This window comes from Oryzias latipes, chromosome 24, assembly GCF_002234675.1.
Source record: "Oryzias latipes chromosome 24, ASM223467v1".
Taxonomy (NCBI): Eukaryota; Metazoa; Chordata; class Actinopteri; order Beloniformes; family Adrianichthyidae; genus Oryzias; species Oryzias latipes.
This window is the reverse complement of record NC_019882.2, coordinates 22308230-22334471: the sequence shown is the minus strand read 5'-3', so window position 1 is coordinate 22334471 and position 26242 is coordinate 22308230. Positions and strand designations below refer to the sequence as shown.

General features: G+C 45.0%; 2 protein-coding genes across 3 annotated transcripts; both read right to left on the bottom strand.

Moving 5' to 3' along the window:
* Positions 1–882: 882 nt before the first annotated feature.
* On the bottom strand, positions 883–16393 carry ndufaf7 (NADH:ubiquinone oxidoreductase complex assembly factor 7). Its single transcript, XM_004083938.4, has 10 exons — positions 16119–16393; positions 6953–7110; positions 6407–6487; positions 6140–6250; positions 5591–5798; positions 5143–5201; positions 4831–4944; positions 2317–2460; positions 2076–2249; positions 883–1289 (listed from the first exon to the last, which is right to left on the bottom strand). Exons 1-10 carry the CDS (start codon positions 16177–16179, stop codon positions 1065–1067), a joined length of 1335 nt encoding a protein of 444 aa, XP_004083986.1. The 5' UTR covers positions 16180–16393; the 3' UTR covers positions 883–1064.
* Positions 16394–16499: 106 nt separating this feature from the next.
* Positions 16500–26203, bottom strand: LOC101165277 (disintegrin and metalloproteinase domain-containing protein 17). 2 transcript variants are annotated; one of them, XM_023952937.1, is made up of 18 exons: positions 25891–26203; positions 24724–24856; positions 24518–24651; positions 23679–23767; positions 23439–23604; positions 22846–22976; positions 22687–22773; positions 22490–22600; positions 22241–22382; positions 22073–22164; positions 20285–20437; positions 20011–20210; positions 19833–19936; positions 19619–19753; positions 18663–18793; positions 18407–18574; positions 18234–18290; positions 16500–17720 (listed from the first exon to the last, which is right to left on the bottom strand). In XM_023952937.1, the coding sequence occupies exons 1-18, from the start codon at positions 26000–26002 to the stop codon at positions 17334–17336; spliced, it is 2532 nt and encodes an 843-aa protein (XP_023808705.1). In that variant the 5' UTR covers positions 26003–26203; the 3' UTR covers positions 16500–17333. The 2 variants fall into 2 exon arrangements, with proteins under 2 accessions (XP_023808705.1, XP_023808704.1); XM_023952936.1 differs by having other exon boundaries at positions 22241–22385; positions 25891–26202.
* Between the last annotated feature and the right edge of the window lie 39 nt (positions 26204–26242).

The window sequence follows — 26242 nt, the reverse complement described above, 5'->3', positions numbered from 1 at the left end:
TTGCAGACTCACACACACAGATATGTGTGCCCTGATGTGTTCATTCCTGTTTTTGAACCATGCTAACACACACACACACACGTACATACATGTGTGGACACACACGCAATACCCTGCAGAGACTTCCCTCGGTAAACCTCTGGGTTTCAGTAGCGCCGTACGCTAACATGACTTTGGTCTTCACTGGTTTCATTCATATCAGCTAAAAACCTGCTTCCAGGCCGTCAGGTGTGCCTCAGGGCTCTGACCTTCACTGACACCCACCTCTACCTGTCCAGCAAACCCAATGCATCCCTGTCACTCCCTTCCTTATCACGGCCTCGATGATGACAGCCGATGGTTCTTCAAACGCAAAATGGAGCTCCTGACTTTTAACCCTTGTGCTATCTTAGATGACCCCCCCCCCCCCTTCCATTGACGTGTTCTCCCTACCATGACAAAGGTGGATAAAGGTGGAAAGATTTCATGTAATCCATGGACACCAGTGAAGATCACAAATCATTGAAGAAAACAGGTTCAGAGCACTGTCTAGTGGGTCTAGATGACCCCACTCCCAATGTTAAAGTGCCTAGGATAGCATAAGGGTTACAACCAAATCCATTTCCTGTTCCTGATCATGTACCTCGTCTCAGCTCCTGCTGCTACACTTGGCCGAGGACTCTGCCTCTGGCTCATCTCACACCCCCAGCCGTCCCCCAACTCCATCTAGATGAAGCTCATCTGCTGGACTATGTAACATTGGGAGTTGGGTCATCTAAAATAGCACAAGGGTTACACATCTTTATTTTCCATCTTCCTGCCTCAGCACCACAGGGAGCAGAGGATTCATTCCCTCTGGAACTGCCTTCCCCCTCACACCCAGAACTTTCATCCACTCATCTCCTCAGTAAAAGAGTCTTTATTTCCTTATTTTTCACTCAATCTCACATTTAAAAAAATGGTTTGTAAAAGACAAGTTAAATACACTACAGTACATCAGAGACGCTTTTGAAAAATGAAACCAGCATTTTCCCATTTCTGAGGCCAGGCCTTCTGTGAATTCTGACCCTCCTAAAGCTTCCCGCTCAAGAGAATCTGAGCTCCGTGAATCCAGCCACCGGCAGTGGAGCTGGGCTCTTCGTCCGGTCCAGATTCAGCCCTGCCGATACGACGGGTTTGGAGAAGCGGCTGGGGTGCAGTAGGCTGAAGAACTGGAAGCGCTCCCCCATCTTGGATGAACTGGTCAGCATGTCGTAACTGCTGATGAGCTGCTTCCTGGTGGACAGGTCGCTGCAGTTTCTCAGGAGAACCTGGACAGAGTCGCAGCACAACATGAACACCTTTGTGGGCAGAGTGGGTAGCAGCAGTTGGTAAGGTGAGAGACTACCACGCAGGAAACCAGGGTTCAATTCCAGGCAAGCAATTAACATCACTAAAGACCCTTAACACTACTGCCTACCAGCATGAATGTGCATGAATGACCCCGTGACGGTCAGAGGGACCGTAGGCACGAACTGGCAGCCACGCCTCTACCATCACCAAGCATGAATAAAGAGTGAATGAATAATGGACACACTGCCAGACGCTTTGAGCATCTGGAAAAGCGCAGATAAATTCAATCCATTATTATTAATATTATGATGATGATGTGTTTCTGCTGCCCCCTTGTGGCGACAGAACGGAGCCCACTCTGATCAGACACAAGAGTCCAAAGTCTTCATTGCTGCTGAGATAAGGTGGAAACGAGAAGTGATGAAAGGGAGGATCCAGAAGGGGGGGGCTCAGAGTGATCTCTGCTTTATGTCTTTCAGGGTCTCTGCACAAATAAGCCCCTCCTTCAGTGGCTTTTGCTTTCTGTTAATGTCATCTGTATCATTTTACTGCCATCAATGAAGTTCTACCCAACCATAAAGTCAAACATTGTATTACTTTAATGTACAGGAATTTGAATCCAGCTCTCTCCCTGCATCCCTGTGTGTGTGTGAGTCTGTGTGTGTGTGTGTGAGTTTGTATAAGATCATTGTTCATGAACTCAGACGTCGTCTGAGGAGCCATTACAGACGTTGTTGAAGGAGATCCACTTCCTGCTCAAATACCTGCATGCGGACATCAATGCCCATGTTCTTCAGGAACGTCTTTTGGGCCACTGGTCCCAGACAGGTCACCCCTTCTCCAGCCATCCTCCGTATGTAGCTGAAGTCAACGTCGGCGGTGAGGTCGGCTGAGCCGGGAGAGGACAGGACGTGGTGGAGCTGGTGGTTTTTGAAGCCCTGTCCAATGCAACAATGAGAACATGCATCAGGAAGAAGCATGCCGGCCGGGACGCTCCTGTCGTACCCGCAACGTGTCCGTCTTTGTTCCATCATGGCCGTAATCTGCGATCAGAGCTGCTCCACCGTTCTCTGAGATTCTTCTGGCCAGCTGCTGGACAATGACTCCAGCCTCTGGGCACACTTCCAGGTGATCCCGCGGTTCGGCCGCCTGATACACGAGAGTGATGAGGAAAATGAGGCTTGAGGGTCAGATTCCTTCAAAAAGACAAGAATTGTAGCTGCGTTTCCATGGACAACAGTAATGGGAAGGAACGCCTGACCAAAATAAAAATGCGTCATGTAAACACGCCGTTCGGAATACTCTGCCCCGATCAGACTCGTTTGGATCAAAATTTCTTTCTGATCGAGACGCTTTGTGAGCTGGCTGAGACGACTTTTGAATGCAGAAATGCTGCACAGTTCTGAGAAAACATGTGAACAATCATGTGAATTCATGTTTCCAATCGTGTCCCGAAAAAAATAAAGACTGATGTTATTGCAGCATTCAGTCAGGACCCTAAATGTTTGGACAACTCAGATGACATTGAAGTGCAGACTGTCAGCTTTTATTCCATGGGTTGAACAAAAAGATTGCATAAAAATGTGAAAAAACTAAAGCATTTTTAAACACAATCCCTTCATTTCATGAGCTGGTAAGTAATTGGACAATTGACTTCCATGCTTTTGCATGGGCAGGTGTGGGCAATTCCCTTGTTATGTCAGTATGAGTGAAGTAGATAAAAGGCCTGGAGTTGATTAGAGGACTCGTGCTTGCATTTTGAAGATTTTGCTGTGAACAGACAACATGTGGTCAAAGGAGCTCTCCATGCAGGTGAAAGGAGCCATCATTAAGCTGAGAAAACAGGAAAAAACATGCCAGAAACTGCTACAGTATTAGGAGTGGCAACATCAACAGTGTGGTCCATCCTGAGAAAGAAAGAAAGCTCTGGTGAAGTCAGCAACGCAAAAAGACCTGGACGTCCACGGAAGACAACAGTGGTGGATGATGGCAGAATCATTTCCATGGGGAAGAGGAACCCGTTCACAACAGCCAACCAAGTGAACAACACTCTACAGGAGGTAGGCGGATCAATATCCAAGTCTACCTGAAAAAGAAGACTGCATGAAAGTAGATCCAGAGGGAACACTGCAAGATGCAAGCCACTCATAAGCCTCAAGAATAGGAAGGCTAGATTGGACTTTGCTAAAAAGCATTCAAAAAAGCCAGCACAGTTCTGGAAAAAACATTCTTTGGACAGAAGAAACCAAAATCCACCTCTACCAGAATGATGGCAAGAGAAAAGTATGGAGAAGGCGTGGAGAAGCTCTTGATCCAAAGCACACTACATCATCAGTAAAACACGGTGGAGGCAGTGTGATGGTCTGGGCCTGCATGGCTGCTAGTGGCACTGGGACACTAGTGTTTATTGATGACGTGACACAGGACAGAAGCAGCCCAATGAATTCTGAGGTCTTCAGAGACAGACTGTCTGCACAGATCCAGGTGAATGCAGCCAAACTGATTGGGCAGCGTTTCATAATCCAGATGGACAACGACCCAAAACATACAGCCAAAGCAACTCAGGAGTTTATTAAAGCAAAGAAGTGGAATATTCTTGAATGGCCAAGTCAGTCACCTGATCTTAACCCAATTGAGCAGCATTTCACTTGTTGAAGACTAAACTTCAGACAGAAAGGCCCACAAACAAACAGCAACTGAAAGCTGCTGCAGTAAAGGCCTGGCAGAGCATTCAGAAGGAGAAAACCCAGCATCTGGTGATGTCCATGAGTTCAAGACTTCAGGCTGTCATTGCCAACAAAGGCTTTTCAACCAAATATTAGTAATGACCATTTGGTTTTCAGTGATTTCATTTGTCCAATTACTTACAAGCCCATGAAATGAAGGGATCGTGTTGAAAAACTGCTTTTGTTTTTCACATTTTTATGCAATGTTTTTGTTCAACCCATGGAATAAAAGCTGAAAGTCTGCACTTCAACGGCATCTGAGTTGTTTTATTTAAAATTCACTGTGGTAATGTACAGAAACTAAATTAGAATGTGTCTCTGTCCAAATATTTCTGGCCCTGACTGTAAATGCTGTCGGCACGTCTTAGCCTGACACTGACTCTTTTTCCGGCTCTTTGCCGTCAAGAAAAAAAGCACTGATTAAAAAAATGTTAACAGGCATTTACTAATAATAAAAATGATAAAATCACGTTTAGAAGATCATCTCGCTCTATGCTTCCCTCTCCGTCTCTCGTGGTTGAGGCGTGTCTATGATGAAATCCATGATGAATAGACGGTTAAAGCAGAGTGACAGAATCAGCTGAATCATCAAAGATCTGTTGGCTGAAGGTCTCCTCTCTGACCCCAAAGCATTGGAAGTTTTTATTAGTCATTTTAAACTACATTAAACGGCTTCATATGAAGGGAAACTGGAACAGGAAACCGCTAAAGCAGCAGAATGTTTTCCCACCAGATCAGTGCTGGAACATGACATGCAGGACGTGTGTGTGTGTGGGGGGGGGGACAGCCTCACCTGGACGAGCACGGATGAGGCCAAGGTCGGAGACGGCGCCAGGACGAACCTGAGCTGCTGCGGACCGTGGGGGTCGATGTCCACCATCACCTCCCTCCAGCCCCGGTCTGTCCTCTGTCACAAACACAGCAGCTGCTGACCAAGCCCCCCAGGAACACAACCGTCTGCAGCCCCCCAGGAACACAACCGTCTGCAGCCCCCCAGGAACACAACCGTCTGCAGCCCCCCAGGAACACAACCGTCTGCAGCCCCCCAGGAACACAACCGTCTGCAGCCCCCCAGGAACACAACCGTCTGCAGCCCCCCACTCACCTGGAACTTGTGGACTGGCAGAGCGTCAAAGAACTCATGAGCAATGAAGATGCTGAATCCTGCAGACCAAAGAGAAGATCAGTCACTGAGCCTGCAGACCGAGAGCCCCTCACCTGCCGGGACAGACGGGGGGGCTGAGGGTGGGGACAGGACACAAGCTGCTGCTCTGGTCCAGACCCTGAACGCTCAGATAGTCGTTCTCTGACAGGTTTTGTTTCTTTGAATCTCATGGAATCAGAAATGATGCTGAGCCAAAACAGACGCTGGACCCCGGCAGAGATGTTTCACCGTTTGCATCCACCAGAATCTTCTGCAGAGTTTATGGATGAGCAACAGGAACCGCAGGAGGAAGGGACAAGAAAAGCTTCGTCTTCATCACTCCTTCATCAACACTCCCCCCCCACGTACAGAGTCGAAGTGAGGCGTGGTACAGAACCGGGCTCAGCACCTGCAGGGACGTCCTCCAAGCGCCGGTACCACGACACCGGCAGCCCCGCGGCTGTTTCTCCCCGCAGGTAGACCGGGCCGTCGCTGCTCGGCCCCCCCTGACCGCCGGTCAGGTTCTGAGCCTGGATGACACTAAGAGCCGGACTCACTTCCACCAGGTGCAGCGACACGGACGCCCCGCCCACAACTGACTTCAGCTGACTGAAGGCCTGCATGGGGGGGAATCAGAGATGACCTTCATGTTTTTAAAGGTCATAGGCCAAAACATTTTAATAAACCCCTAAAAATGTTTTGCTTTTTGGGCATCAAGAGTCACAAATATCAGACTTAAGTAGTTCAGCCGGCAGAAGGCTCCTTCATTAAGTCATGATTAATATTTCATCAGCATCCAATCTTTTGATTTATGTGGCCAAACACAATAACAAACATCAATAAAACCCACCACACCCGGCAAACACACACCCACATAACCACACCCCACTCTTCATCCTCTTTAGCGTTCACCAGCCGTTTCTACAGGAGGAGGAGGTTTTAGTGAACTGATCCGTACTCTGAGCACGTCTGCAGCCAGCGATCCTTTCCCAGGTCCCAGCTCCACCAGCTGCAGCTGCTGGGGTCGGCCCGCTCCCATCCACTCGCTGATGATCCACACGCCCATCAGCTGCAGCCCAACCAGAAAGAACCGCGAGTTAGCATCCAGAAGGGTTCTGATGCTTCACCAGCAGATCAGAATCATCAGACGTTTTGATGCTGGTAAAGATCAGAGACTCCTCTGACAAGGAGAGTGTGTGTGAGGACAGGAGCCTCAGGGACTCACCTCTCCAAAAATCTGACTGATTTCTGGTGATGTGATGAAATCTCCATCAGGTCCCAGCATGTCGCCCCTCACATAATAACCCTGCAGCAAAACAAAAGACATTCTGTCTGAGTGCATGAGGAAGAAAAAGCAAGAAGAGGGACCGGGTCTGACGGGGACCTGGTCTGACAGGGACCAGTTCTGATGAGGACCGGGTCTGACGGGGACCTGGTCTGACGGGGACCTGGTCTGACGGGGACCTGGTCTGACGGGGACCTGGTCTGACGGGGACCAGTTCGGATTGATTTATTTACTTAGAATTTAAAATACTCTTTTGGATCTGGTCAACTTCAGTGATTTATTGACTTTTGTGACTCAAAAATACAAACCGTGTAGATATTAGAGGTTTTAAGGTATTAAAGGTATTAAATTCCCAGATTTTCACTGTTACCTAAAAAAGATAAATTTCAAAATATTGGTTTACGGTTTTGTGAGTTTTAACCACATCTATAAAAGCATGAAATGTAACACCCAGCAGAGGTCAGAGGTCGGCGGGGACTCACATACCGTCACAGGGTTGGTGAGGACCTCCTTCATGTATTCCGCCACAGTAATTGGACCTACGGCTGTGATCTTTGAGGTCAGGTGCTTGAGCATGGAGGGGGCAGCGTCCTGGGAGTCTGAAGAGCTGCAGGGGGATCTGGAGGCAGCGGTCCATCGTAGTCCTGTGGGGAACAAAGCTGTCCTGAAAAGACCCCATTCAGAGACTGGAGGTCTGCGGTTTTCTGACCGAACCGCTTCAGAGGTTCAAAGTTTCACAGGGAAGGTTTGGAGAAAAAGTCTAATTCCTAGTTTACAGACCCACTCCAATGAAAATGGTGATTTTCTTGTAGCATTTTTCTCATGGAGGAGGACATTTATGAAGAATTTAGGATGAAAACGGCATTCTGAGTATTTCCTGATTGAAATTGTGGAGAATCAGAGCAGATGAAAAAATGCAGTTTGAAAAAACAAACTACAACAGCAGACCACAGTCTTCCTGCTCTGCTCCATTCTGATCATCCACCGTCAGACCAACAGATCCATGAACGTCTTTGTTTTCCTGCTCTGAGCTGGAATCTGGATCAGAACTGGACGGATAAATAGATCTGATATTGATGTCCATTTTTGTTTCACCACTAATGTTAGCTAATATGAGGGATGTAAGCTAGCAGGAGGGAATGTAAACAAAGGGATGATGGGAAATCAGTGAAGGCTTACTTCCAACAACCCAGAGGTGAACTTCTGATTTTTGGTTTTGGCTAAAAACTGCATCATTTTAATGAAACCACTGGGAACGATTTGATAACAGAGTATAAGATGATCGGAGAGGAAAAGCTTGCAAACAGCCCATAGGTTAAAGATAAATGAACGTTTTTGATGGTTTGTTTTGCTTATAACCCCGGGAAAGGCTTTAAAAGTGCTGCATTTTGGGTGATAGAATAGAGACAAACGTTTCCTGCAGCTGCGTGCGGACAGAACCAGCCCTGACCCGCAGTGACCTGCTGCTGGAGGATGAACTGGTGTCAAGCCAGCCCTCTCTCGTCGAACGGCTGTCAAGTGAGCCCTCTCTTAAAAACAGTGTGCCGCGTTCTTCCGTACATTACGGTAACAGCAAGAAGTAATATTTTTTTAAAGGTAAAAACATAGTTTAAGAACTGTCATTACATTTATATGTATGTACAAACATGCCCCCGTATAAATATATATCTATATCTATGTATATATTTAAAAGTCTGAGTAAATTTCAAAATAAAACACAATTCAAATCATGAATTGAGGAGTACTTATAATGTTGACATGGGTCTAAAAATTCTGCTAGTTTTCAGAGAGTCATTTCACTTCTCACTGATAGTATCCTACCTGGTGATGTCACAATGAAAGTTTCGGAGGGATCTGATGTGGAATTTCAAAATAAAACCCAAGTGAAATCTGCTATAAATGTGTTTTTGCCATAGGTTCACATACGTCTAAAAAGATAACTGCTAGTTTTCAGAGAGTCATTTCACTTTTCACTGATAGTGTCCCACCTGGTGATGTCACAATGAAAGTTTCGGAGGGATCTGATGTGGAATTTCAAAATAAAACCCAAGTGAAATCTGCTATAAATGTGTTTTTGCCATAGGTTCACATACGTCTAAAAAGATAACTGCTAGTTTTCAGTGAGTCATTTCACTTCTCACTGATAGTATCCTACCTGGTGATGTCACGATAAAAGTTTCGGAGGGATCTGATGTGGAATTTCAAAATAAAACCCAATTGAAATCTGCTATAAATGTGTTTTTGCCATAGGTTCACATACTTCTAAAAAGAAAACTGCTAGTTTTCAGAGAGTCATTTCACTTCTCACTGATAGTGTCCCACCTGGTGATGTCATTAAATAAGTTTCAGGCAGATCTGATGTGGAATTACAAAATAAAACCCAATTGAAATCGGCTATAAATGTGTTTTTGCCATAGGTTCACATAAGTCTAAAAAGAAAACTGCTAGTTTTCAGAGAGTCATTTCACTTCTCATTGATATTGTCCCACCTGGTGATGTCATTAAATAAGTTTCAGGCAGATCTGATGTGGAATTTCAAAATAAAACCCAAGTGAAATCTGCTATAAATGTGTTTTTGCCATAGGTTCACATACGTCTAAAAAGATAACTGCTAGTTTTCAGAGAGTCATTTCACTTTTCACTGATAGTGTCCCACCTGGTGATGTCACAATGAAAGTTTCGGAGGGATCTGATGTGGAATTACAAAATAAAACCCAATTGAAATCTGCTATAAATGTGTTTTTGCCATAGGTTCACATAAGTCTAAAAAGAAAACTGCTAGTTTTCAGAGAGTCATTTCACTTCTCATTGATATTGTCCCACCTGGTGATGTCATTAAATAAGTTTCAGGCAGATCTGATGTGGAATTTCAAAATAAAACCCAATTGAAAACGGCTATAAATGTGTTTTTGCCATAGGTTCACATAAGTCTAAAAAGAAAACTGCTAGTTTTCAGTGAGTCATTTCACTTCTCACTGATAGTGTCCCACCTGGTGATGTCATTAAATAAGTTTCAGGCAGATCTGATGTGGAATTTCAAAATAAAACCCAAGTGAAATCTGCTATAAATGTGTTTTTGCCATAGGTTCACATACGTCTAAAAAGATAACTGCTAGTTTTCAGAGAGTCATTTCACTTTTCACTGATAGTGTCCCACCTGGTGATGTCACAATGAAAGTTTCGGAGGGATCTGATGTGGAATTTCAAAATAAAACCCAAGTGAAATCTGCTATAAATGTGTTTTTGCCATAGGTTCACATACGTCTAAAAAGATAACTGCTGGTTTTCAGTGAGTCATTTCACTTCTCACTGATAGTATCCTACCTGGTGATGTCACAATAAAAGTTTCGGAGGGATCTGATGTGGAATTTCAAAATAAAACCCAATTGAAATCTGCTATAAATGTGTTTTTGCCATAGGTTCACATACTTCTAAAAAGAAAACTGCTAGTTTTCAGAGAGTCATTTCACTTCTCACTGATAGTGTCCCACCTGGTGATGTCATTAAATAAGTTTCAGGCAGATCTGATGTGGAATTACAAAATAAAACCCAATTGAAATCGGCTATAAATGTGTTTTTGCCATAGGTTCACATAAGTCTAAAAAGAAAACTGCTAGTTTTCAGAGAGTCATTTCACTTCTCATTGATAGTGTCCTACCTGGTGATGTCACAATAAAAGTTTCAGAGGGATCTGATGTGGAATTTCAAAATAAAACCCAAGTGAAATCTGCTATAAATGTGTTTTTGCCATAGGTTCACATAAGTCTAAAAAGAAAACTGCTAGTTTTAGAGAGTCATTTCACTTCCCACTGATAGTATCCTACCTGGTGATGTCACATAATAAGTTTCAGGCAGATCTGATGTGGAATTTCAAAATAAAACCCAATTGAAATCGGCTATAAATGTGTTTTTGCCATAGGTTCAAATATGTCTAAGAAAGAAACCAGTAGTTTTCAGAGAGTCACTTCACTTTTCACTGATAGTGTCCCATCTGGTGATGTCATTAAATAAGTTTCAGACAGATCTGATGTGGAATTTCGAAATAAAACCTAATTGAAATCGGCTATAAATGCGTTTCTACCAAATTTTCACAAAGGTCTAAAAATAAAACTTTTTTTTTCTTTTTCCTAATGGGGGCCTTGCAGAACATAATTTAGAAGCACTTATGTAAACCAAGGATCTGCTTTCTAATGCTCCGGAGCTGTCATGCAGCTCTGTTGCTTTAAAGAAAAATGCTGGTAAAAGTTAAATTTTTCCATTTATTATTATATATTTTTCAATGACGTCATCTTACCCACTCTTGACATAACACTAAATTTAGGAGGCCTTGTATGCTTGATGATGGTTAAATCCACTGTCAGAACTATTTATTATTAGATTCAGTTCAAAACACATTCCTATGTTCTGTTGCACCACAACACCTTCTGTTCAGAGAATGCACTTAAATTATAGAATTGCATTATAATGATAACTGCAAGTAAATCTGCTCAGCAGGAGGATTGTTTTTGACACAAGGTAGCCAGTTATGCTCATTTCAGTCATTGTTTTGGGCATTTTGACTCCAAACGGTTGTTGTGTGTTCAGACGTTTGAAATTTAAAATTAACAACCAATTAAAATCACTGAAAGTGCCCCACCTGGTGACGTCACATGCTAAGTTTCAGACGGATCTGATGTGCAATTTCAACAACACTTCACTCCGTAGAGTTCTAAAGTTGTCCTCCATTGCGTTCTCGAACCGAAGTCAAAATTCAATATATAAAGCGCACTGCACCACAGGACACTACGTACATCTTTGTGGAAATCTGAAGACTTTTACGCGCGCCCCATTGTTGCAATTCATCGAGAGCAGGAAGCGAAGATGTCCAAGAAAAAACCTGGGTGAGTGATCTTATCTGATAACTTATTAATATGTATGAAAACATTGCTAATACAGATAGGGTAGGATTTGTCTTTGTAAGTTGCAATGCTGTTCATTTAAAATTCCACATCAGATCTGTCTGAAACTTATTTAATGACATCACCAGATGGGACACTATCAGTGAGAAGTGAAATAACTCTCTGAAAACTAGCAGTTTCTTTCTTAGACCTTTGTGAAAATTTGGTAGAAACGCATTTATAGCCGATTTCAATTGGGGTTTTATTTTAAAATTCCACATCAGATCCTCTGAAACTTATTTAATGACATCACCAGGTAGGACACTATCAGTGAGAAGTGAAATGACTCTCTGAAAACTAGCAGTTTCTTTCTTAGACATATTTGAACATATGTCAAAAACACATTTATAGCCATTTCAATTAGGTTTTATTTTGAAATTCCACATAAGATCTGTCTGAAACGTTTTATGTGACATCACCAGATGGGACACTATCAGTGAGAAGTGAAATGACTCTCTGAAAACTAGCAGTTTCTTTCTTAGACATATGTGATCATATGGCAAAAACAAAATTTATAGAAGATTTCACTTGGGTTTTATTTTGAAATTCCACATCAGATCCCTCTGAAACTTTTATTGTGACATCACAAGGTAGGATACTATCAGTGAGAAGTGAAATGACTCTCTGAAAACAAGCAGTTTTCTTTTTAGACGTATGTGATCCTATGGCAAAAACACATTTATAGCAGATTTCAATTGGGTTTTATTTTGAAATTCCACATCAGATCTGCCTGAAACTTTTTATGTGACATCACCAGGTGGGACACTATCAGTGAGAAGTGAAATGACTCTCTGAAAACTAGCAGTTTTCTTTTTAGACTTATGTGAACCTATGGCAAAAACACATTTATAGCAGATTTCACTTGGGTTTTATTTTGAAATTCTACATCAGATCCCTCTGAAACTTTTATTGTGACATCACCAGGTAGCACACTATCAGTGAGAAGTGAAATGACTCACTGAAAACTAGCAGTTTTCTTTTTAGAAGTATGTGAACCTATGGCAAAATCACATTTATAGCACATTTCACTTGGGTTTTATTTTGATATTCCACATCAGATCTGTCTGAAACTTATTTAATGACATCACCAGGTGGGACACTATCAGTGAGAAGTGAAATGACTCTCTGAAAACTAGCAGTTTTCTTTTCAGACGTATGTGAACCTATGGCAAAAACACATTTATAGAAGATTTCACTTGGGTTTTATTTTGAAATTCTACATCAGATCCCTCTGAAACTTTTATTGTGACATCACCAGGTAGGACACTATCAGTGAGAAGTGAAATGACTCACTGAAAACTAGCAGTTTTCTTTTTAGAAGTATGTGAACCTATGGCAAAATCACATTTATAGCACATTTCACTTGGGTTTTATTTTGAAATTCTACATCAGATCCCTCTGAAACTTTTATTGTGACATCACCAGGTAGGACACTATCAGTGAGAAGTGAAATGACTCACTGAAAACTAGCAGTTTTCTTTTTAGAAGTATGTGAATCTATGGCAAAATCACATTTATAGCCGATTTCAATTGGGTTTTATTTTGTAATTCCACATCAGATCCCTCTGAAACTTTTATTGTGACATCACCAGGTAGGATACTATCAGTGAGAAGTGAAATCACTCACTGAAATCTAGCAGTTTTTTTTCTGAGACTTACGTAAACATGTCAAAAACACATTTATAGCCGTTTTCAATTGGGTTTTATTTTGAAATTCCACATCAGATCTGTCTGAAACTAATTAAATGACATCACCAGATGGGACACTATCAGTGAGAAGAGAAATGACTCACTGAAAACTAGCAGTTTCTTTCTTAGACATATTTGAACATATGGCAAAAACAAAATTTATAGAAGATTTCAATTGGGTTTTATTTTGAAATTCCACATCAGATTTGCCTGAAACTTTTTATGTGACATCACCAGGTGGGACACTATCAGTGAGAAGTGAAATGACTCTCTGAAAACTAGCAGTTTTCTTTTTAGACTTATGTGAACCTATGGCAAAAACACATTTATAGCAGATTTCACTTGGGTTTTATTTTGAAATTCTACATCAGATCCCTCTGAAACTTTTATTGTGACATCACCAGGTAGCACACTATCAGTGAGAAGTGAAATGACTCACTGAAAACTAGCAGTTTTCTTTTTAGAAGTATGTGAACCTATGGCAAAATCACATTTATAGCACATTTCACTTGGGTTTTATTTTGATATTCCACATCAGATCTGTCTGAAACTTATTTAATGACATCACCAGGTGGGACACTATCAGTGAGAAGTGAAATGACTCTCTGAAAACTAGCAGTTTTCTTTTCAGACGTATGTGAACCTATGGCAAAAACACATTTATAGAAGATTTCACTTGGGTTTTATTTTGAAATTCTACATCAGATCCCTCTGAAACTTTTATTGTGACATCACCAGGTAGGACACTATCAGTGAGAAGTGAAATGACTCACTGAAAACTAGCAGTTTTCTTTTTAGAAGTATGTGAACCTATGGCAAAATCACATTTATAGCACATTTCACTTGGGTTTTATTTTGAAATTCTACATCAGATCCCTCTGAAACTTTTATTGTGACATCACCAGGTAGGACACTATCAGTGAGAAGTGAAATGACTCACTGAAAACTAGCAGTTTTCTTTTTAGAAGTATGTGAATCTATGGCAAAATCACATTTATAGCCGATTTCAATTGGGTTTTATTTTGTAATTCCACATCAGATCCCTCTGAAACTTTTATTGTGACATCACCAGGTAGGATACTATCAGTGAGAAGTGAAATCACTCACTGAAATCTAGCAGTTTTTTTTCTGAGACTTACGTAAACATGTCAAAAACACATTTATAGCCGTTTTCAATTGGGTTTTATTTTGAAATTCCACATCAGATCTGTCTGAAACTAATTAAATGACATCACCAGATGGGACACTATCAGTGAGAAGAGAAATGACTCACTGAAAACTAGCAGTTTCTTTCTTAGACATATTTGAACATATGGCAAAAACAAAATTTATAGAAGATTTCAATTGGGTTTTATTTTGAAATTCCACATCAGATTTGCCTGAAACTTTTTATGTGACATCACCAGGTGGGACACTATCAGTGAGAAGTGAAATGACTCTCTGAAAACTAGCAGTTTTCTTTTTAGACTTATGTGAACCTATGGCAAAAACACATTTATAGCAGATTTCACTTGGGTTTTATTTTGAAATTCTACATCAGATCCCTCTGAAACTTTTATTGTGACATCACCAGGTAGCACACTATCAGTGAGAAGTGAAATGACTCACTGAAAACTAGCAGTTTTCTTTTTAGAAGTATGTGAACCTATGGCAAAATCACATTTATAGCACATTTCACTTGGGTTTTATTTTGATATTCCACATCAGATCTGTCTGAAACTTATTTAATGACATCACCAGGTGGGACACTATCAGTGAGAAGTGAAATGACTCTCTGAAAACTAGCAGTTTTCTTTTCAGACGTATGTGAACCTATGGCAAAAACACATTTATAGCAGATTTTAATTGGGTTTTATTTTGAAATTCCACATCAGATCCCTCTGAAACTTTTATTGTGACATCACCAGGTAGGATACTATCAGTGAGAAGTGAAATGACTCACTGAAATCTAGCAGTTTTTTTCCTGAGACTTACGTAAACATGTCAAAAACACATTTATAGCCGTTTCAATTGGGTTTTATTTTGAAATTCCACATCAGATCTGTCTGAAACTTATTAAATGACATCACCAGATGGGACACTATCAGTGAGAAGTGAAATGACTCTCTGAAAACTAGCAGTTTCTTTCTTAGACATATTTGAACATATGGCAAAAACAAAATTTATAGAAGATTTCACTTGGGTTTTATTTTGAAATTCCACATCAGATCCCTCTGAAACTTTTATTGTGACATCACCAGGTAGGATACTATCAGTGAGAAGTGAAATGACTCTCTGAAAACAAGCAGTTTTCTTTTTAGACGTATGTGATCCTATGGCAAAAACACATTTATAGCAGATTTCAATTGGGTTTTATTTTGAAATTCCACATCAGATCTGCCTGAAACTTATTTAATGACATCACCAGGTGGGACACTATCAGTGAAAAGTGAAATGACTCTCTGAAAACTAGCAGTTTTCTTTTTAGACTTATGTGAACCTATGGCAAAAACACATTTATAGCAGATTTCAATTGGGTTTTATTTTGAATCTCCACATCAGATCCCTCTGAAACTTTCATTGTGACATCACCAGGTAGGATACTATCAGTGAGAAGTGAAATGACTCACTGAAAACTAGCAGAATTTTTAGACCCATGTCAACATTATAAGTACTCCTCAATTCATGATTTGAATTGTGTTTTATTTTGAAATTTACTCAGACTTTTAAATATATACATAGATATAGATATATATTCATACGGGGGCATGTTTGTATATACATATAAATGTAATGACAGTTCTTACACTATGTTTTTACCTTTAAAAAATATTACTTCTTGCTGTTACCGTAATGTACGGAAGAACGCGGCACACTGTTTTTAAGAGAGGGCTCACTTGACAGCCGTTCGACGAGAGAGGGCTGGCTTGACACCAGTGAGGATGAGGTCATCCTCCCGCAGCAGGTCACTGCGGGTCATCATCATGAAGGACTCCGTCCATCCAGGCAGCTGCAGTCACTCATCTGACGGCTGAAGGGACGTTTACCAGCCGAAGGAGAGAAGACTTTGTGCAGCAGCTGCTGGGCTCGAACTCGGACACAGAACATCGTCCCGACCTGAAGGCTCCGGGGTCAGACTGTAAAAAAAAAGCTTTAAACGGAACCGGACTGTAGAGCCGGTCCGCTCACCAGGACGTAGAACCGAGCTCAGCTGTCATGTACAGCAACAGAGACGCCAGATGACCGCTCTGTTCTGTCCGTAATGTTTTCGCTTTTTCTGCCACAAACGCCTCTTCTTTCATGTTCCTGTGGCTGTGAACAAAACCCTTTGAAGCCGCCTTACCGCCCCCCAGTGGCCGGGCATGGTAGTGTTGGAGCGTGTGTCTTTGTTTCTGGAACTTTACTTAAAAATAAAATGAAACAGGTAATTTATAATAATACAAAAGTTTTATTTGTTTTGTGTACTTTTCTTAACAATTTTTTACTTTTTATTGTGTACAAATACTGAATGATGTGCTGACTGGCTGGGAAGCTACGAACACACCGGGTATGTAACGCGGTTCAAGAACGCAGTGAGTGCTGACCACTACACCACCTGGCAACACCACAAGAAAAACACATTTTACTATATGACAAACTATGTAATGCATTTTTACCAGGTGTAAAATATTTTCAACAAATAAAAGCTCATTTGGAGTTTATGTTGTACATTCATACATTTGCTCCAATGACAGACAATAAAATGAGTTTGTTTTTACAGTAAAAACATTTTTATATTTTAAAAATGCCTACCACCAACAAACCTCAGAAGATTAAAAAGCACAATGTAACATCGTCTTTCAAACAAAAAAGGGTTTCCTCCCCTCAAAGACAAACTCCATAAACACAAAATACTGACCGAGGTGAGCTAGACAAGCTGGGGGGAGGAGGGACACTTTATACAAAAGTGGGTCAGAAAGAGAAAAAAGAAATCATTTAAAGCAGGCTCAAACTCCATATGTGGGATCAAACAGTGTTTGGTGGTGTGTGACCTCCTCACAGTCTAAAGATAACCTTTAGGGAAGCCCCCCCCGACAGCAGACTGCCCAGCTAAAAGCATCCACTCCTTCTTCTTTCATTTGTCTGCGTCAAACTGCCTCATGGTGAAGCATGTTGCTGTAGTTTGCGGCTCTCACAGAGCACCGGTAACAGGATGTGGTTTTCTCCAGAAAGCAGCAGCTGCTGCCTGGAGCTGGTGGTGCAGCGCCACCTACCTGCACCTCTCAGCACTGCGTTTCCTTGCTTTCAACATGATGGTGTCTCTGCAGTCGGAACAGCTTCGCCTTCTCGCTGCGGCACACTACCTTCGCCTTCGTCAGGTCTTCGAAGGAGCGCAGGACTGACCCCTCTCCCGCCGCCCGCCCAAAATCCTCCTGTAGTTGGTCCTCATCCAGACGGGAGTCCAGGCTGGGGTCTTCCTGGATGGTGGCCATGCGGGGGCTGTCCAGGGGAGGGGAGGTGTGACCCGAGTCGGGGCCTGGTCTGAAGACAGGTGGGGTGTTGGTCTGCTGGGGGCCACTTGGGGGCAAGCGCAGAGGGGGGGCGGGAAAGCTCGGAGGCTTGACGATCCGAACTGAAGCCGAGTCGAGGCTGCTCAGCAGCTCTGCATTCTGGGAAAAAAGACTGAGCATGAACATCCAGAGATCCCAGAAGTGCTCTCTACATCTACAACAGCAGAGAAAGCACTGGAAGACATGACACCTGGCTCCCCCCACACGGCACGGGGGAAACTTCCCACAATCCCTCTGGCACAGGTGTTTGTGTCATCAGGTCAACTCATCCCAAACACCAGTGTTTAGCCCTCATGCTCACAGGTTTTTCATTAAATGTGAAACACCCAGACACGCCTTACGTCCCTTTTTATCCAACGGACTTGTAATAGCAGCCCGGCGGCGGCGGCGTCGGCGTCCAGAGTGTCTGCACCATAACTTAAGCAGACTTCAGTGGTTCAGTTAAGCTGCATGTGTGCTGAACAGCCCAAACAGCTGCTGGATCATCTCTAGCCATCACCTCTAGCCCTTGTGCTGTCCAAGGCACGTGGGCGTTGGGAGTGGGGTCATCTGGACCCCACAAGACAGCACAAGGGCTAGACTTTCAAAGCAAAGACAGAAATCTGAACTCACGCTGGGGAAGAACAGAGACTTGGCTGTCTGCTCGTACTGCTTGTCCAGTTTCTTGTCCTGAAAGGTGAGAAAAACGACCTTCAACTGATTTGTCAGAACAAACACAGCAGACCACAGCCAGCTTCAAAAGCTGGGTCAGGATGAGCAGGCGGGGGGACGGGGGGCTAACTCACCACAAAGTGGACCAGGATGCTGACAGGAACCCAGAAGAGCAGCGAGAACGCCACCACTGAGCCCACGATGTTGTCAGCCAGGAACTTCCCAAAGGTGTTGATGTCCAGCTTATCAATGAAGTACCACAGCCGCTCCACCACGTCCTGCACCTGCTTCATGCACTTCCCCTGCACGGACGGTTGGGTTAGTAGGGTTACCCACTCACACCCACACACACACACACACACACACACACAGAACAGCGGCTCCACTCACCGCTCCATCGCAGAAGCCCACTGTGCACGGTTTGCCTTTCCGCAGGAACACAAAGTTGTCGCTTTTGTCCTTGTAAGGTAAACAGACCCCCCCACTGTTCCGACAGCAGACTTTACAGGAAGAGTTTGTTTCTGGAAGAGACAAGATTTTAGGAGACTGCTTAGCCGAACACCAGAGTGGTGTCCAGGACGCCAAAGCTCAGTGTTTTTCGGACATAGCAGACGCCTCCACGGCCTCCCGTGAGCAGCTTCCTAACTTCATGCTGCAGTTAGATGATGGAAACAGATTGACTTTGATGCAGACTCCTGTCTATTTATTTATTTTCTTTAAATCCAGTAAAACCAATAAATTATATTAATCTTATACATGACAACTATGTTTTATTAGGAAGCGGTGAGTCTAAGCCCCGCCCCCGCCTCTCTACCTGTTCTTTGTTTTCCCCCGCGTGCAACCCCCCCCCCCACAGCGTGTTCTACAGAGACACTGCAACATACATAGCAGCAAGGTGACAGGATAGTAGGCCGCCCTGATGCAAATTTAATTAATTGTACGCTGAAATGGGGGGTTTTGGTCTAGGGGGAGGAAAAAAAGGCTTTTTTGGGGGCGCTCATGTGTCCCTATGAGATCACCACTGACTGTCTTTCCAGAAAAACTTTCCATCCCATCACAGACTCTGGTCGGCGTTCACAGCTGCAGACACGCCCCCTCCACGTGTTCACGCTGCTCTCTGCCTGCTCGCTCTACCTGACCATGTCAAAGGAATCACAACAATCTGAGAACATGATGGTTATTTTACTAAACCACAGGGAGGAAAGAGCCGCAGGTGGCCCACCCCTGACCTAAACCGAGTAACGTCTGAAGCCCAGGATCACTTCAAGCATTTCTGAGCCTCCAGAGACCCCTTCCCTTCACGTCCTCTCATCAGCCAGCGGCTGTGCCTCTAGGATCAGCAGTACCATTGCAGGCGCAGGGCTGCAGGTTTAGGATGGCCTGGCAGAAGGGCACACACTCTCCGTTGTGACACTCCCCGTTGTCCAAGCACACGGTTTTATCCGGAGCGTTCTCCGGTGCCGGGCACTCGCTGCTGTCTCCTGGAACGCAGAAACACAGCAGCTTCATCTCAGAGTATGTGACCAGCTGAGAGCAGAAGCCAGACCCGGCGCAGCAGACCTGTGCAGTAGGAGTGGCCCTCACAGGTGGCATTGATCGGCTCCTGACAGACCACGCCCCTGGACGCAAAGCGGCAGTTCTTGCAGCAGGCGCTGTTCCTGTCACTGAACACATCGGAGGCTGAGCTGTGGCGCCTCAGCAGAGCGTGCACCGCCCGTCTCACCTCCGTCACCCTCACCTGCACTGAGCGCCCTCTCTCAGTCGGCAGTCAGGGGTGCAGCAGCCGTCCAATGAGATGTTGATCAGCCCCGGGTCACACTCCTCGCCCTGCTCTACCCGAGAGTTCCCGCACACGTTGATGTTCCTCTCTCTGAAGCAGGAAGTGGCCTTGGAGCGCAGCCGCTTCACGATGGAGCGCTTGCTGCAGTTGGAGAAGAGCTGCGCAGACGAGCTGCCCTCAGTCCTCAGTCAGACAGAGCACTGCTCGTGTGAGGGACAGGAAGCACACACACCTTGTTGTTGACTTGGTCTCCGCTCACAGCAATGGGGTACATGACATACTTGCCCCCCTGATCCTCTCGGGGGGCACAGTCCAGGATGTCGTCTGGATCATGCTCAGCTCCAAAGTTATGCCCCAGCTCATGGGTCGTGACCAGGTCAGCTTCCTGTGGAAACAAAGGTCTTTTACCCCCATGCAGGAGTGAGGGGGTAAGGGCTGGGGAGGTGACATGACTCCGACTGGAGGAAAAAAGCAGGAAAAACATTTCTGAGCCTGCTTCAGCTGTGGGAGGGGCTGAGTCACAGACTGCAGCCTTCTCCTCCACTTTGTCATTGTGAAGTCTCTACTCCCCTTTAGAGGGCGCCACAGAGCCCACCCTGCACCCTCCTCGCTTACACCTCCAGCCTAATGTCCTCCTTCAGGATGTTCTGGACCTCCTCTTTGGTTCGCCTGAACTGAAAAAGGGCATCGGGGGTTTCAATCCTCTTCACTGCTCTGGTCCTGACAGCTGCTTCAAGGACTGATGGAACCGCAACGTCTGTCAAGAGCAACCAGCTTTAAAAGGGATCTGGGATGAAAGCCCCGCTGCACATCAAGGCGCAGCTGTAACCCTTGTGCTACCTTAGATGACCCCCCCCCCCCCTTCCATTGACGTGTTCTCCCTACCATGACAAAGGTGGATAAGGTGGAAAGATTTCATGTAATCCATGGACACCAGTGAAGATCACAAATCATTGAAGAAAAAAGGTTCAGAGCACTGTCTAGTGGGTCTAGATCAGTGTTTTTCAACCTTTTCTGAGCCACGGCACACTTTAACCTTGACAAAAATCCCTCTGCACACCAGCATCCAAAAATTAAAAAAAAGAAGGAGAAAGTCATAGTCTGTATTGATCTACAGCCCCTCCATAATCTCACATGCATTTTTGAGATAATTGTTACAGAAAAAGCTGGAAACTGCAGCTGTTTTTTTCTTAAAGATTCAATAAAAGTTAAGTTAGAAGATTTAAAAATAGTTTGATGTGTGTTTGTTGGTTTCAAGACGTCTAACGACAGATCTCCTTGTGCCCTGTCACTCTCACAACCCAATGCATCATGGGAGATGTAGTGCATAAAACGGCCGGAGATCGGTTTTCGGAGCCTCATTGTTTTGTTCACTTGTTCCACGGTCTGATACCGGATTCTGTGGAAAGCTACACCGCTAAAGACGAGCTTTAGCTGGTATTTCTGTTAGAACTGAGCGACTTTACGAGCTAAATCGGGACAAGGAAGTGAAGACTTTAACCACTTCTGATTGGTCAGACTGATGACATGTGATTAAGCCCCTCAAGAATGATTGGCGGAGACAGTCAAAGGGACGGGACTTTTCCCAAATACAGCCGGAGCTGCAGCTGAATCGCGGTACGTCATTCTTATCAAAATGTCTTTAATAAAATAAAATAAACGCAAAGAAAAAGTATTTTACGATCTTTTATATTCCTCAGTGTTTTATCAGGGCCTGTTTGGATGAACAGAGAGCTGAAATCCTGGAGATAGGAAATGTTTTTAGATCAGTTAATGAGGGTAATTTTCCACGGCACACTTGACCATCTCCCACGGCACACTAGTTGAAAAACACTGTCTTAGACGACCCAACTCCCAATGTTAAAGTGCCTAGGATAGCACAGGGGTTACATGTCTCCTGCTGGTTTTTCTGATGAAGACCTAAGAGGTTCTGTTGTTGCGTGTGGTCTGGCGGGACAGCAAGAACTCTAAAGGAAAAACCCCTTCAGTCAAACGTGTTCCTGCTTAAGAACCCTCCCACCTTTGTCAGGATGGTCTTTCCATAGTTCTTGGTGCTGGTGAGGCCCGTGTTCAGGTAGATGGCTCCATGTTGGTTTGTAGATGAAGGACAAGCTGCAAAGAGGAAGAATAGGTCACAAGTCAACACAAACAGTGAATGGGGGCGGGGGGTGACAGAAGCAGAACCAACCTTTGGAGCAGAGCCCTCCGGGGATGTCGGGTTTGGACGGGGCCACATAGGCCAGACCCAGAGTGCCTTCATCAAAGTCCTGGTAGGTGAAGAGGTGGGCCAGGCAGACGTTGAAGGCTTTGTCTGCAATGTCCACACTGAACTGCTGCAGGTAGAGAGACCAGTGTATCAGCATGGCGCCCTCAGACCCGCACTACTGCTTCTTCTTCTCAGACTCCTGTCAGCTGTGAGGACAGGGTGGGCCGTTACCTCCAGGAGCTTCTTGACATCCCACACATCTTTACCTTCCACCGGACTCCCTCTCATGTTAAAGTGACTCTTTCCAGGAGCCACCGGCGTCGGCCCACTTTCTATGATGATCTAGCACATGTGATCACAGGAACAGGTCAGGACCGTTGGTGCCCACCCGGGCTTCCCCGTCAACACGACCCCCCCCCCCCCCCCACCTGCTGGATCTGAACACCGTAACCAGAGAACTCCTCGTCCCACGACGTGTTCCTGTAGATGTCGTCCACGCGATCAATCAGCTCGATCTGAAAGCAGACAGAAGCTGGTCTGCACTCTGTTGGGGTGGGGGTGTTTGACGGTCTGGGAGGGGGTCTGACCAGGTAGTTGAGGGTGGTGCTCTCCTCCCCACGACCCATGTGCATGAAGAAGCGGTAGTCAGCCACCAGCAGCAGTGGGCAGGTGTTCTTCCTGTGGTCGTGGAGCTGCCGTCTGGACCTGGGTCCAGAACCTTCAGGAGGACCAGAAGGTTTCTGTTGGGGGGGGGTGACTCCATGTGGACATTGAGTTGTTCTAGCCTTTGATCACTTAGATCTGTTTTTAAAGGCGGCTGAAGAGCATCTGTGCTCCGTCTGTGAGTCCTGCAGCTCTAACAGGAACCAGCACTGATCTATGAACACTCTGACATACATGTACACGTATGACAAGTCTCCTTCATCCAGACCATGTCGTCTGAAGCTGAGTCATGGCATCTAAACCTCATGAACCATTTCAGCACTGATGCATGCAGCTTTATCAGTCATGAGTGGTAAACGGTTCATTTCTGTGTTTTAAGAGCTAAAGGTCTTTACACACACACACACACACACACACACACACACACACTGATGGTTTTCTTCTATTGTCGTTACCATAAATCTCTCATGTGACAAACAAAAGTCCTAGAAGACTGAAGTTGTAAACACCCACGAACCTTCCTCCTGCTCGTCCTGCACGGCTGCTCTGCGCCCGTCAGTGAGGGCGGGGCTCACGTACCCACAGACTGCAGGCTGCTGCAGCCGACTGATGTTCCTGATGTCCTCTGACCGATAAATGAGGACGCGACCATCGGGGGGCGTTGAGGTGAACCTCCACAAAGGCTGGACCACAGACAGACAAGGAGTTTGTTCTCCGCCGCTGTCCAGAGGTCCAGATGCAGACGCAGAAACGTTACCTCGATGTTGTACTCGGCCTCATCGGTCAGGATGTGAGCCGAGAACTCCTGGTTGTCGATGTGGGCCTGAACACGAGAGTTCTCCTCCCCTGGAAGAGAGTTAGGTCATCGGTCTGACTGCTCGGTTGCCAACAAATTGGCTCTTTTAAATGACCCATCTTCTCTCAACCCACACACGGTCGAAGGGGCGGAGTTACAAGCCCAGCAAACCGCCTGACGGACAGAGACCACAGCTAAAGTAACCGGTAGAGAAGAGGGAACACAGAGACTGCGCCCACCAGAGGGAGCATCTCAGAACTCTTGAAACATTTCAGCATAGCTTTTCCAGACTCGAAGGCTGCTCCTGTTTTTGCAGGCCTCTGGACCCTCCATGGAGGTCAAGGTCAAACCTTCATCAAGATGCTGCATGATGCTCTAAAGTGGGGGGAAGCCACTGAAACCCTGTTAACGTTAGCCTGGGGGTGTGAGTGGCTGTATGCTAGCGGGAGAGTGTGATCAAAGGAATGCTGGGATATCAGCCAAGGTTCACAAACAGTCAGAGGAGAGTTTCTGATGAAATCCTGCCGCTCTGCAGAAACTATGTCCTGGAGAACAACTCAGGTTTTGGATTTTGGCTAAAAACAGCATCATCATAATGAAAAGACCACTTTGATAACAGATGAAAAGCAGATCAGAGGTCAAACTTTGGTCCTTGATTATATTTCATAGTTCAGTGTTCTGTTTTTACAGGAAATGCACTTTTCTGGCACTCGGTTTCTTTTTTTTCTCTTCACTTTGATGTAATAACAATGAATTCAGTGCTTGATGATCTGCCAGTCCAACCTCCAGCACAGAATTACCGATGACGTGTCCGGTGAAGAAAGTCTGTCTGTTGACCGGATGGTTGTGCTCACGCCCGTCCTCGCCCACCACCACGGCGCTGAAATCCTTGCTGAACAGCTCCTCGTTGGTTCTCAAATACAGCTGGAAGTTCCTGCGTCAGGCAGCAGAAACGGTCAGAATCCAAGAATCCCAAACACAGATTTTCTGCACAGGACAGTCCAACCTGTGCAGAGCGCTGAAGCTCAGAACCTTCTCCACGTGAGTCTGAGTCTGGACCTCACGCCGACGCACCGAGTGGCTCTGCAGACTGGAGAAGGGCAAGACGTCAAAGTCCTCCAGGATGGACCGCAGAGACGCTGCAGGACACACACACACTCACATTGATGAGCCACAGGAGGTTTCTGTTCTCTGATTCATCCTCTGTTCAGACCCACAGGACACTGACATCCACCAGTGCTTGATAGGTTCTCATTCATCCAGAAGTCACTGCAACTGGACTCAAAATCTTCTTCCTTGGACTGTTGTGGAAAACATTGCAAGGAAGAAGATCAAATGTGTTTGTGACATGTAACCAACCCACAGTAAAAATCTGCTTCTTCCTGTGCCGGGTCACAGCAGGGCTACTGGATCCTACCCAGGTACTGTTGGGCACACAACCACACACACACACACATCGGAGGACAATCTGAAGACATCAGTGAACCTATGAAGCAACTGGAGAAGACTGGAGGAGAAGGGAAATGAAACAAACACACACACCCACACACACACACACACACACACACACACACACACACACACACACACACACACATGCATGAGGAGAACATGCAAACGCCACACAGAAAGGTCCCAGCCAGGATTTGAACCAGGATCTTCTGGTTGTGAGGTCAGTCGAGCTCCAACACAATCACACATGAGAACCACAGCAGTGACACATGTATGACCATGTATGACCATGGCAGACCGTGTCCCAGCATTCAGGCTGCATGCCGTCACACATTCCACTTTAGTTCTGAGGAAACAGCATTTCCCTTCATTTGCATGATTCCACACCTGGGAATCACCTGTGGAACATCTGCATGATGATCACGTGGAGATGAGTGACGTGCGTGGATGAGGACCTACACCTCTGTGTGTGTTTGTCATTTCCACTCAATACGTTTGATAAATCTTCCAATAGTTCTGTTTTTTGGTCATCTTAGTTTTATTTTTGTTTGGATTGTTTGAAATCAACCTTTTCCAGATCCAATCAATTCTTCACCTAAATAATGTAAACAAATTCATGAAGTTTACCAGCAGCAGACTTCCTGCTTCCTGAAGCTAAGCAATCACGTTCACTCGGTTTTTGGTCGGCATCTAAGACTCTAACCGGGTCCGGAGGTCTTACCGAACTCCTGCTGCCCGGAGTCCGCCGGCGGGCTCGCCGCTGCCGCTGCCGCCGCCGCCGCCGCCACCGCGACCAGGACCGGGACCAAAGCCGAGAGGAGCCGCGGGCTCATGGGGCTCCACACGGGCGGATGTTCCACAGCAAAGCGAGGTTTAAAGTCCTGCTCCAGCCCCCCCGAGCACTCCCCGGTCCAAACGGCAACTTTTCAAGAGACCCGAGTCCGCTTTCAGAGGATTTTCTTGAAAATGATCCCCCAATCACATCCAGGAAGACCGCAGACCGCACTGAAGTTAACGGAAACCACGGCGGCGGGCGGAAGTGAAGCCACAGGCTTTCACAGTAAAAGCCCAAT

Coding starts and splice junctions, on each gene's coding strand:
- ndufaf7 (XM_004083938.4), bottom strand. CDS start 16,179: ATGTTCTGTGTCCGAGTTCGAGCCCAGCAGCTGCTGCACAAAGTCTTC. Junction 7,111..16,118: donor AGTCTTCTCTCCTTCGGCTG/GTAAACGTCCCT, acceptor TGTTCCCCACAG/GACTACGATGGACCGCTGCC. Junction 2,250..2,316: donor CAAAGACGGACACGTTGCGG/GTACGACAGGAG, acceptor TGCATTGGACAG/GGCTTCAAAAACCACCAGCT.
- LOC101165277 (XM_023952936.1), bottom strand. CDS start 26,002: ATGAGCCCGCGGCTCCTCTCGGCTTTGGTCCCGGTCCTGGTCGCGGTG. Junction 22,601..22,686: donor ACGGTGTTCAGATCCAGCAG/GTGGGGGGGGGG, acceptor CACATGTGCTAG/ATCATCATAGAAAGTGGGCC. Junction 18,291..18,406: donor GCATCCTGGTCCACTTTGTG/GTGAGTTAGCCC, acceptor CTCACCTTTCAG/GACAAGAAACTGGACAAGCA.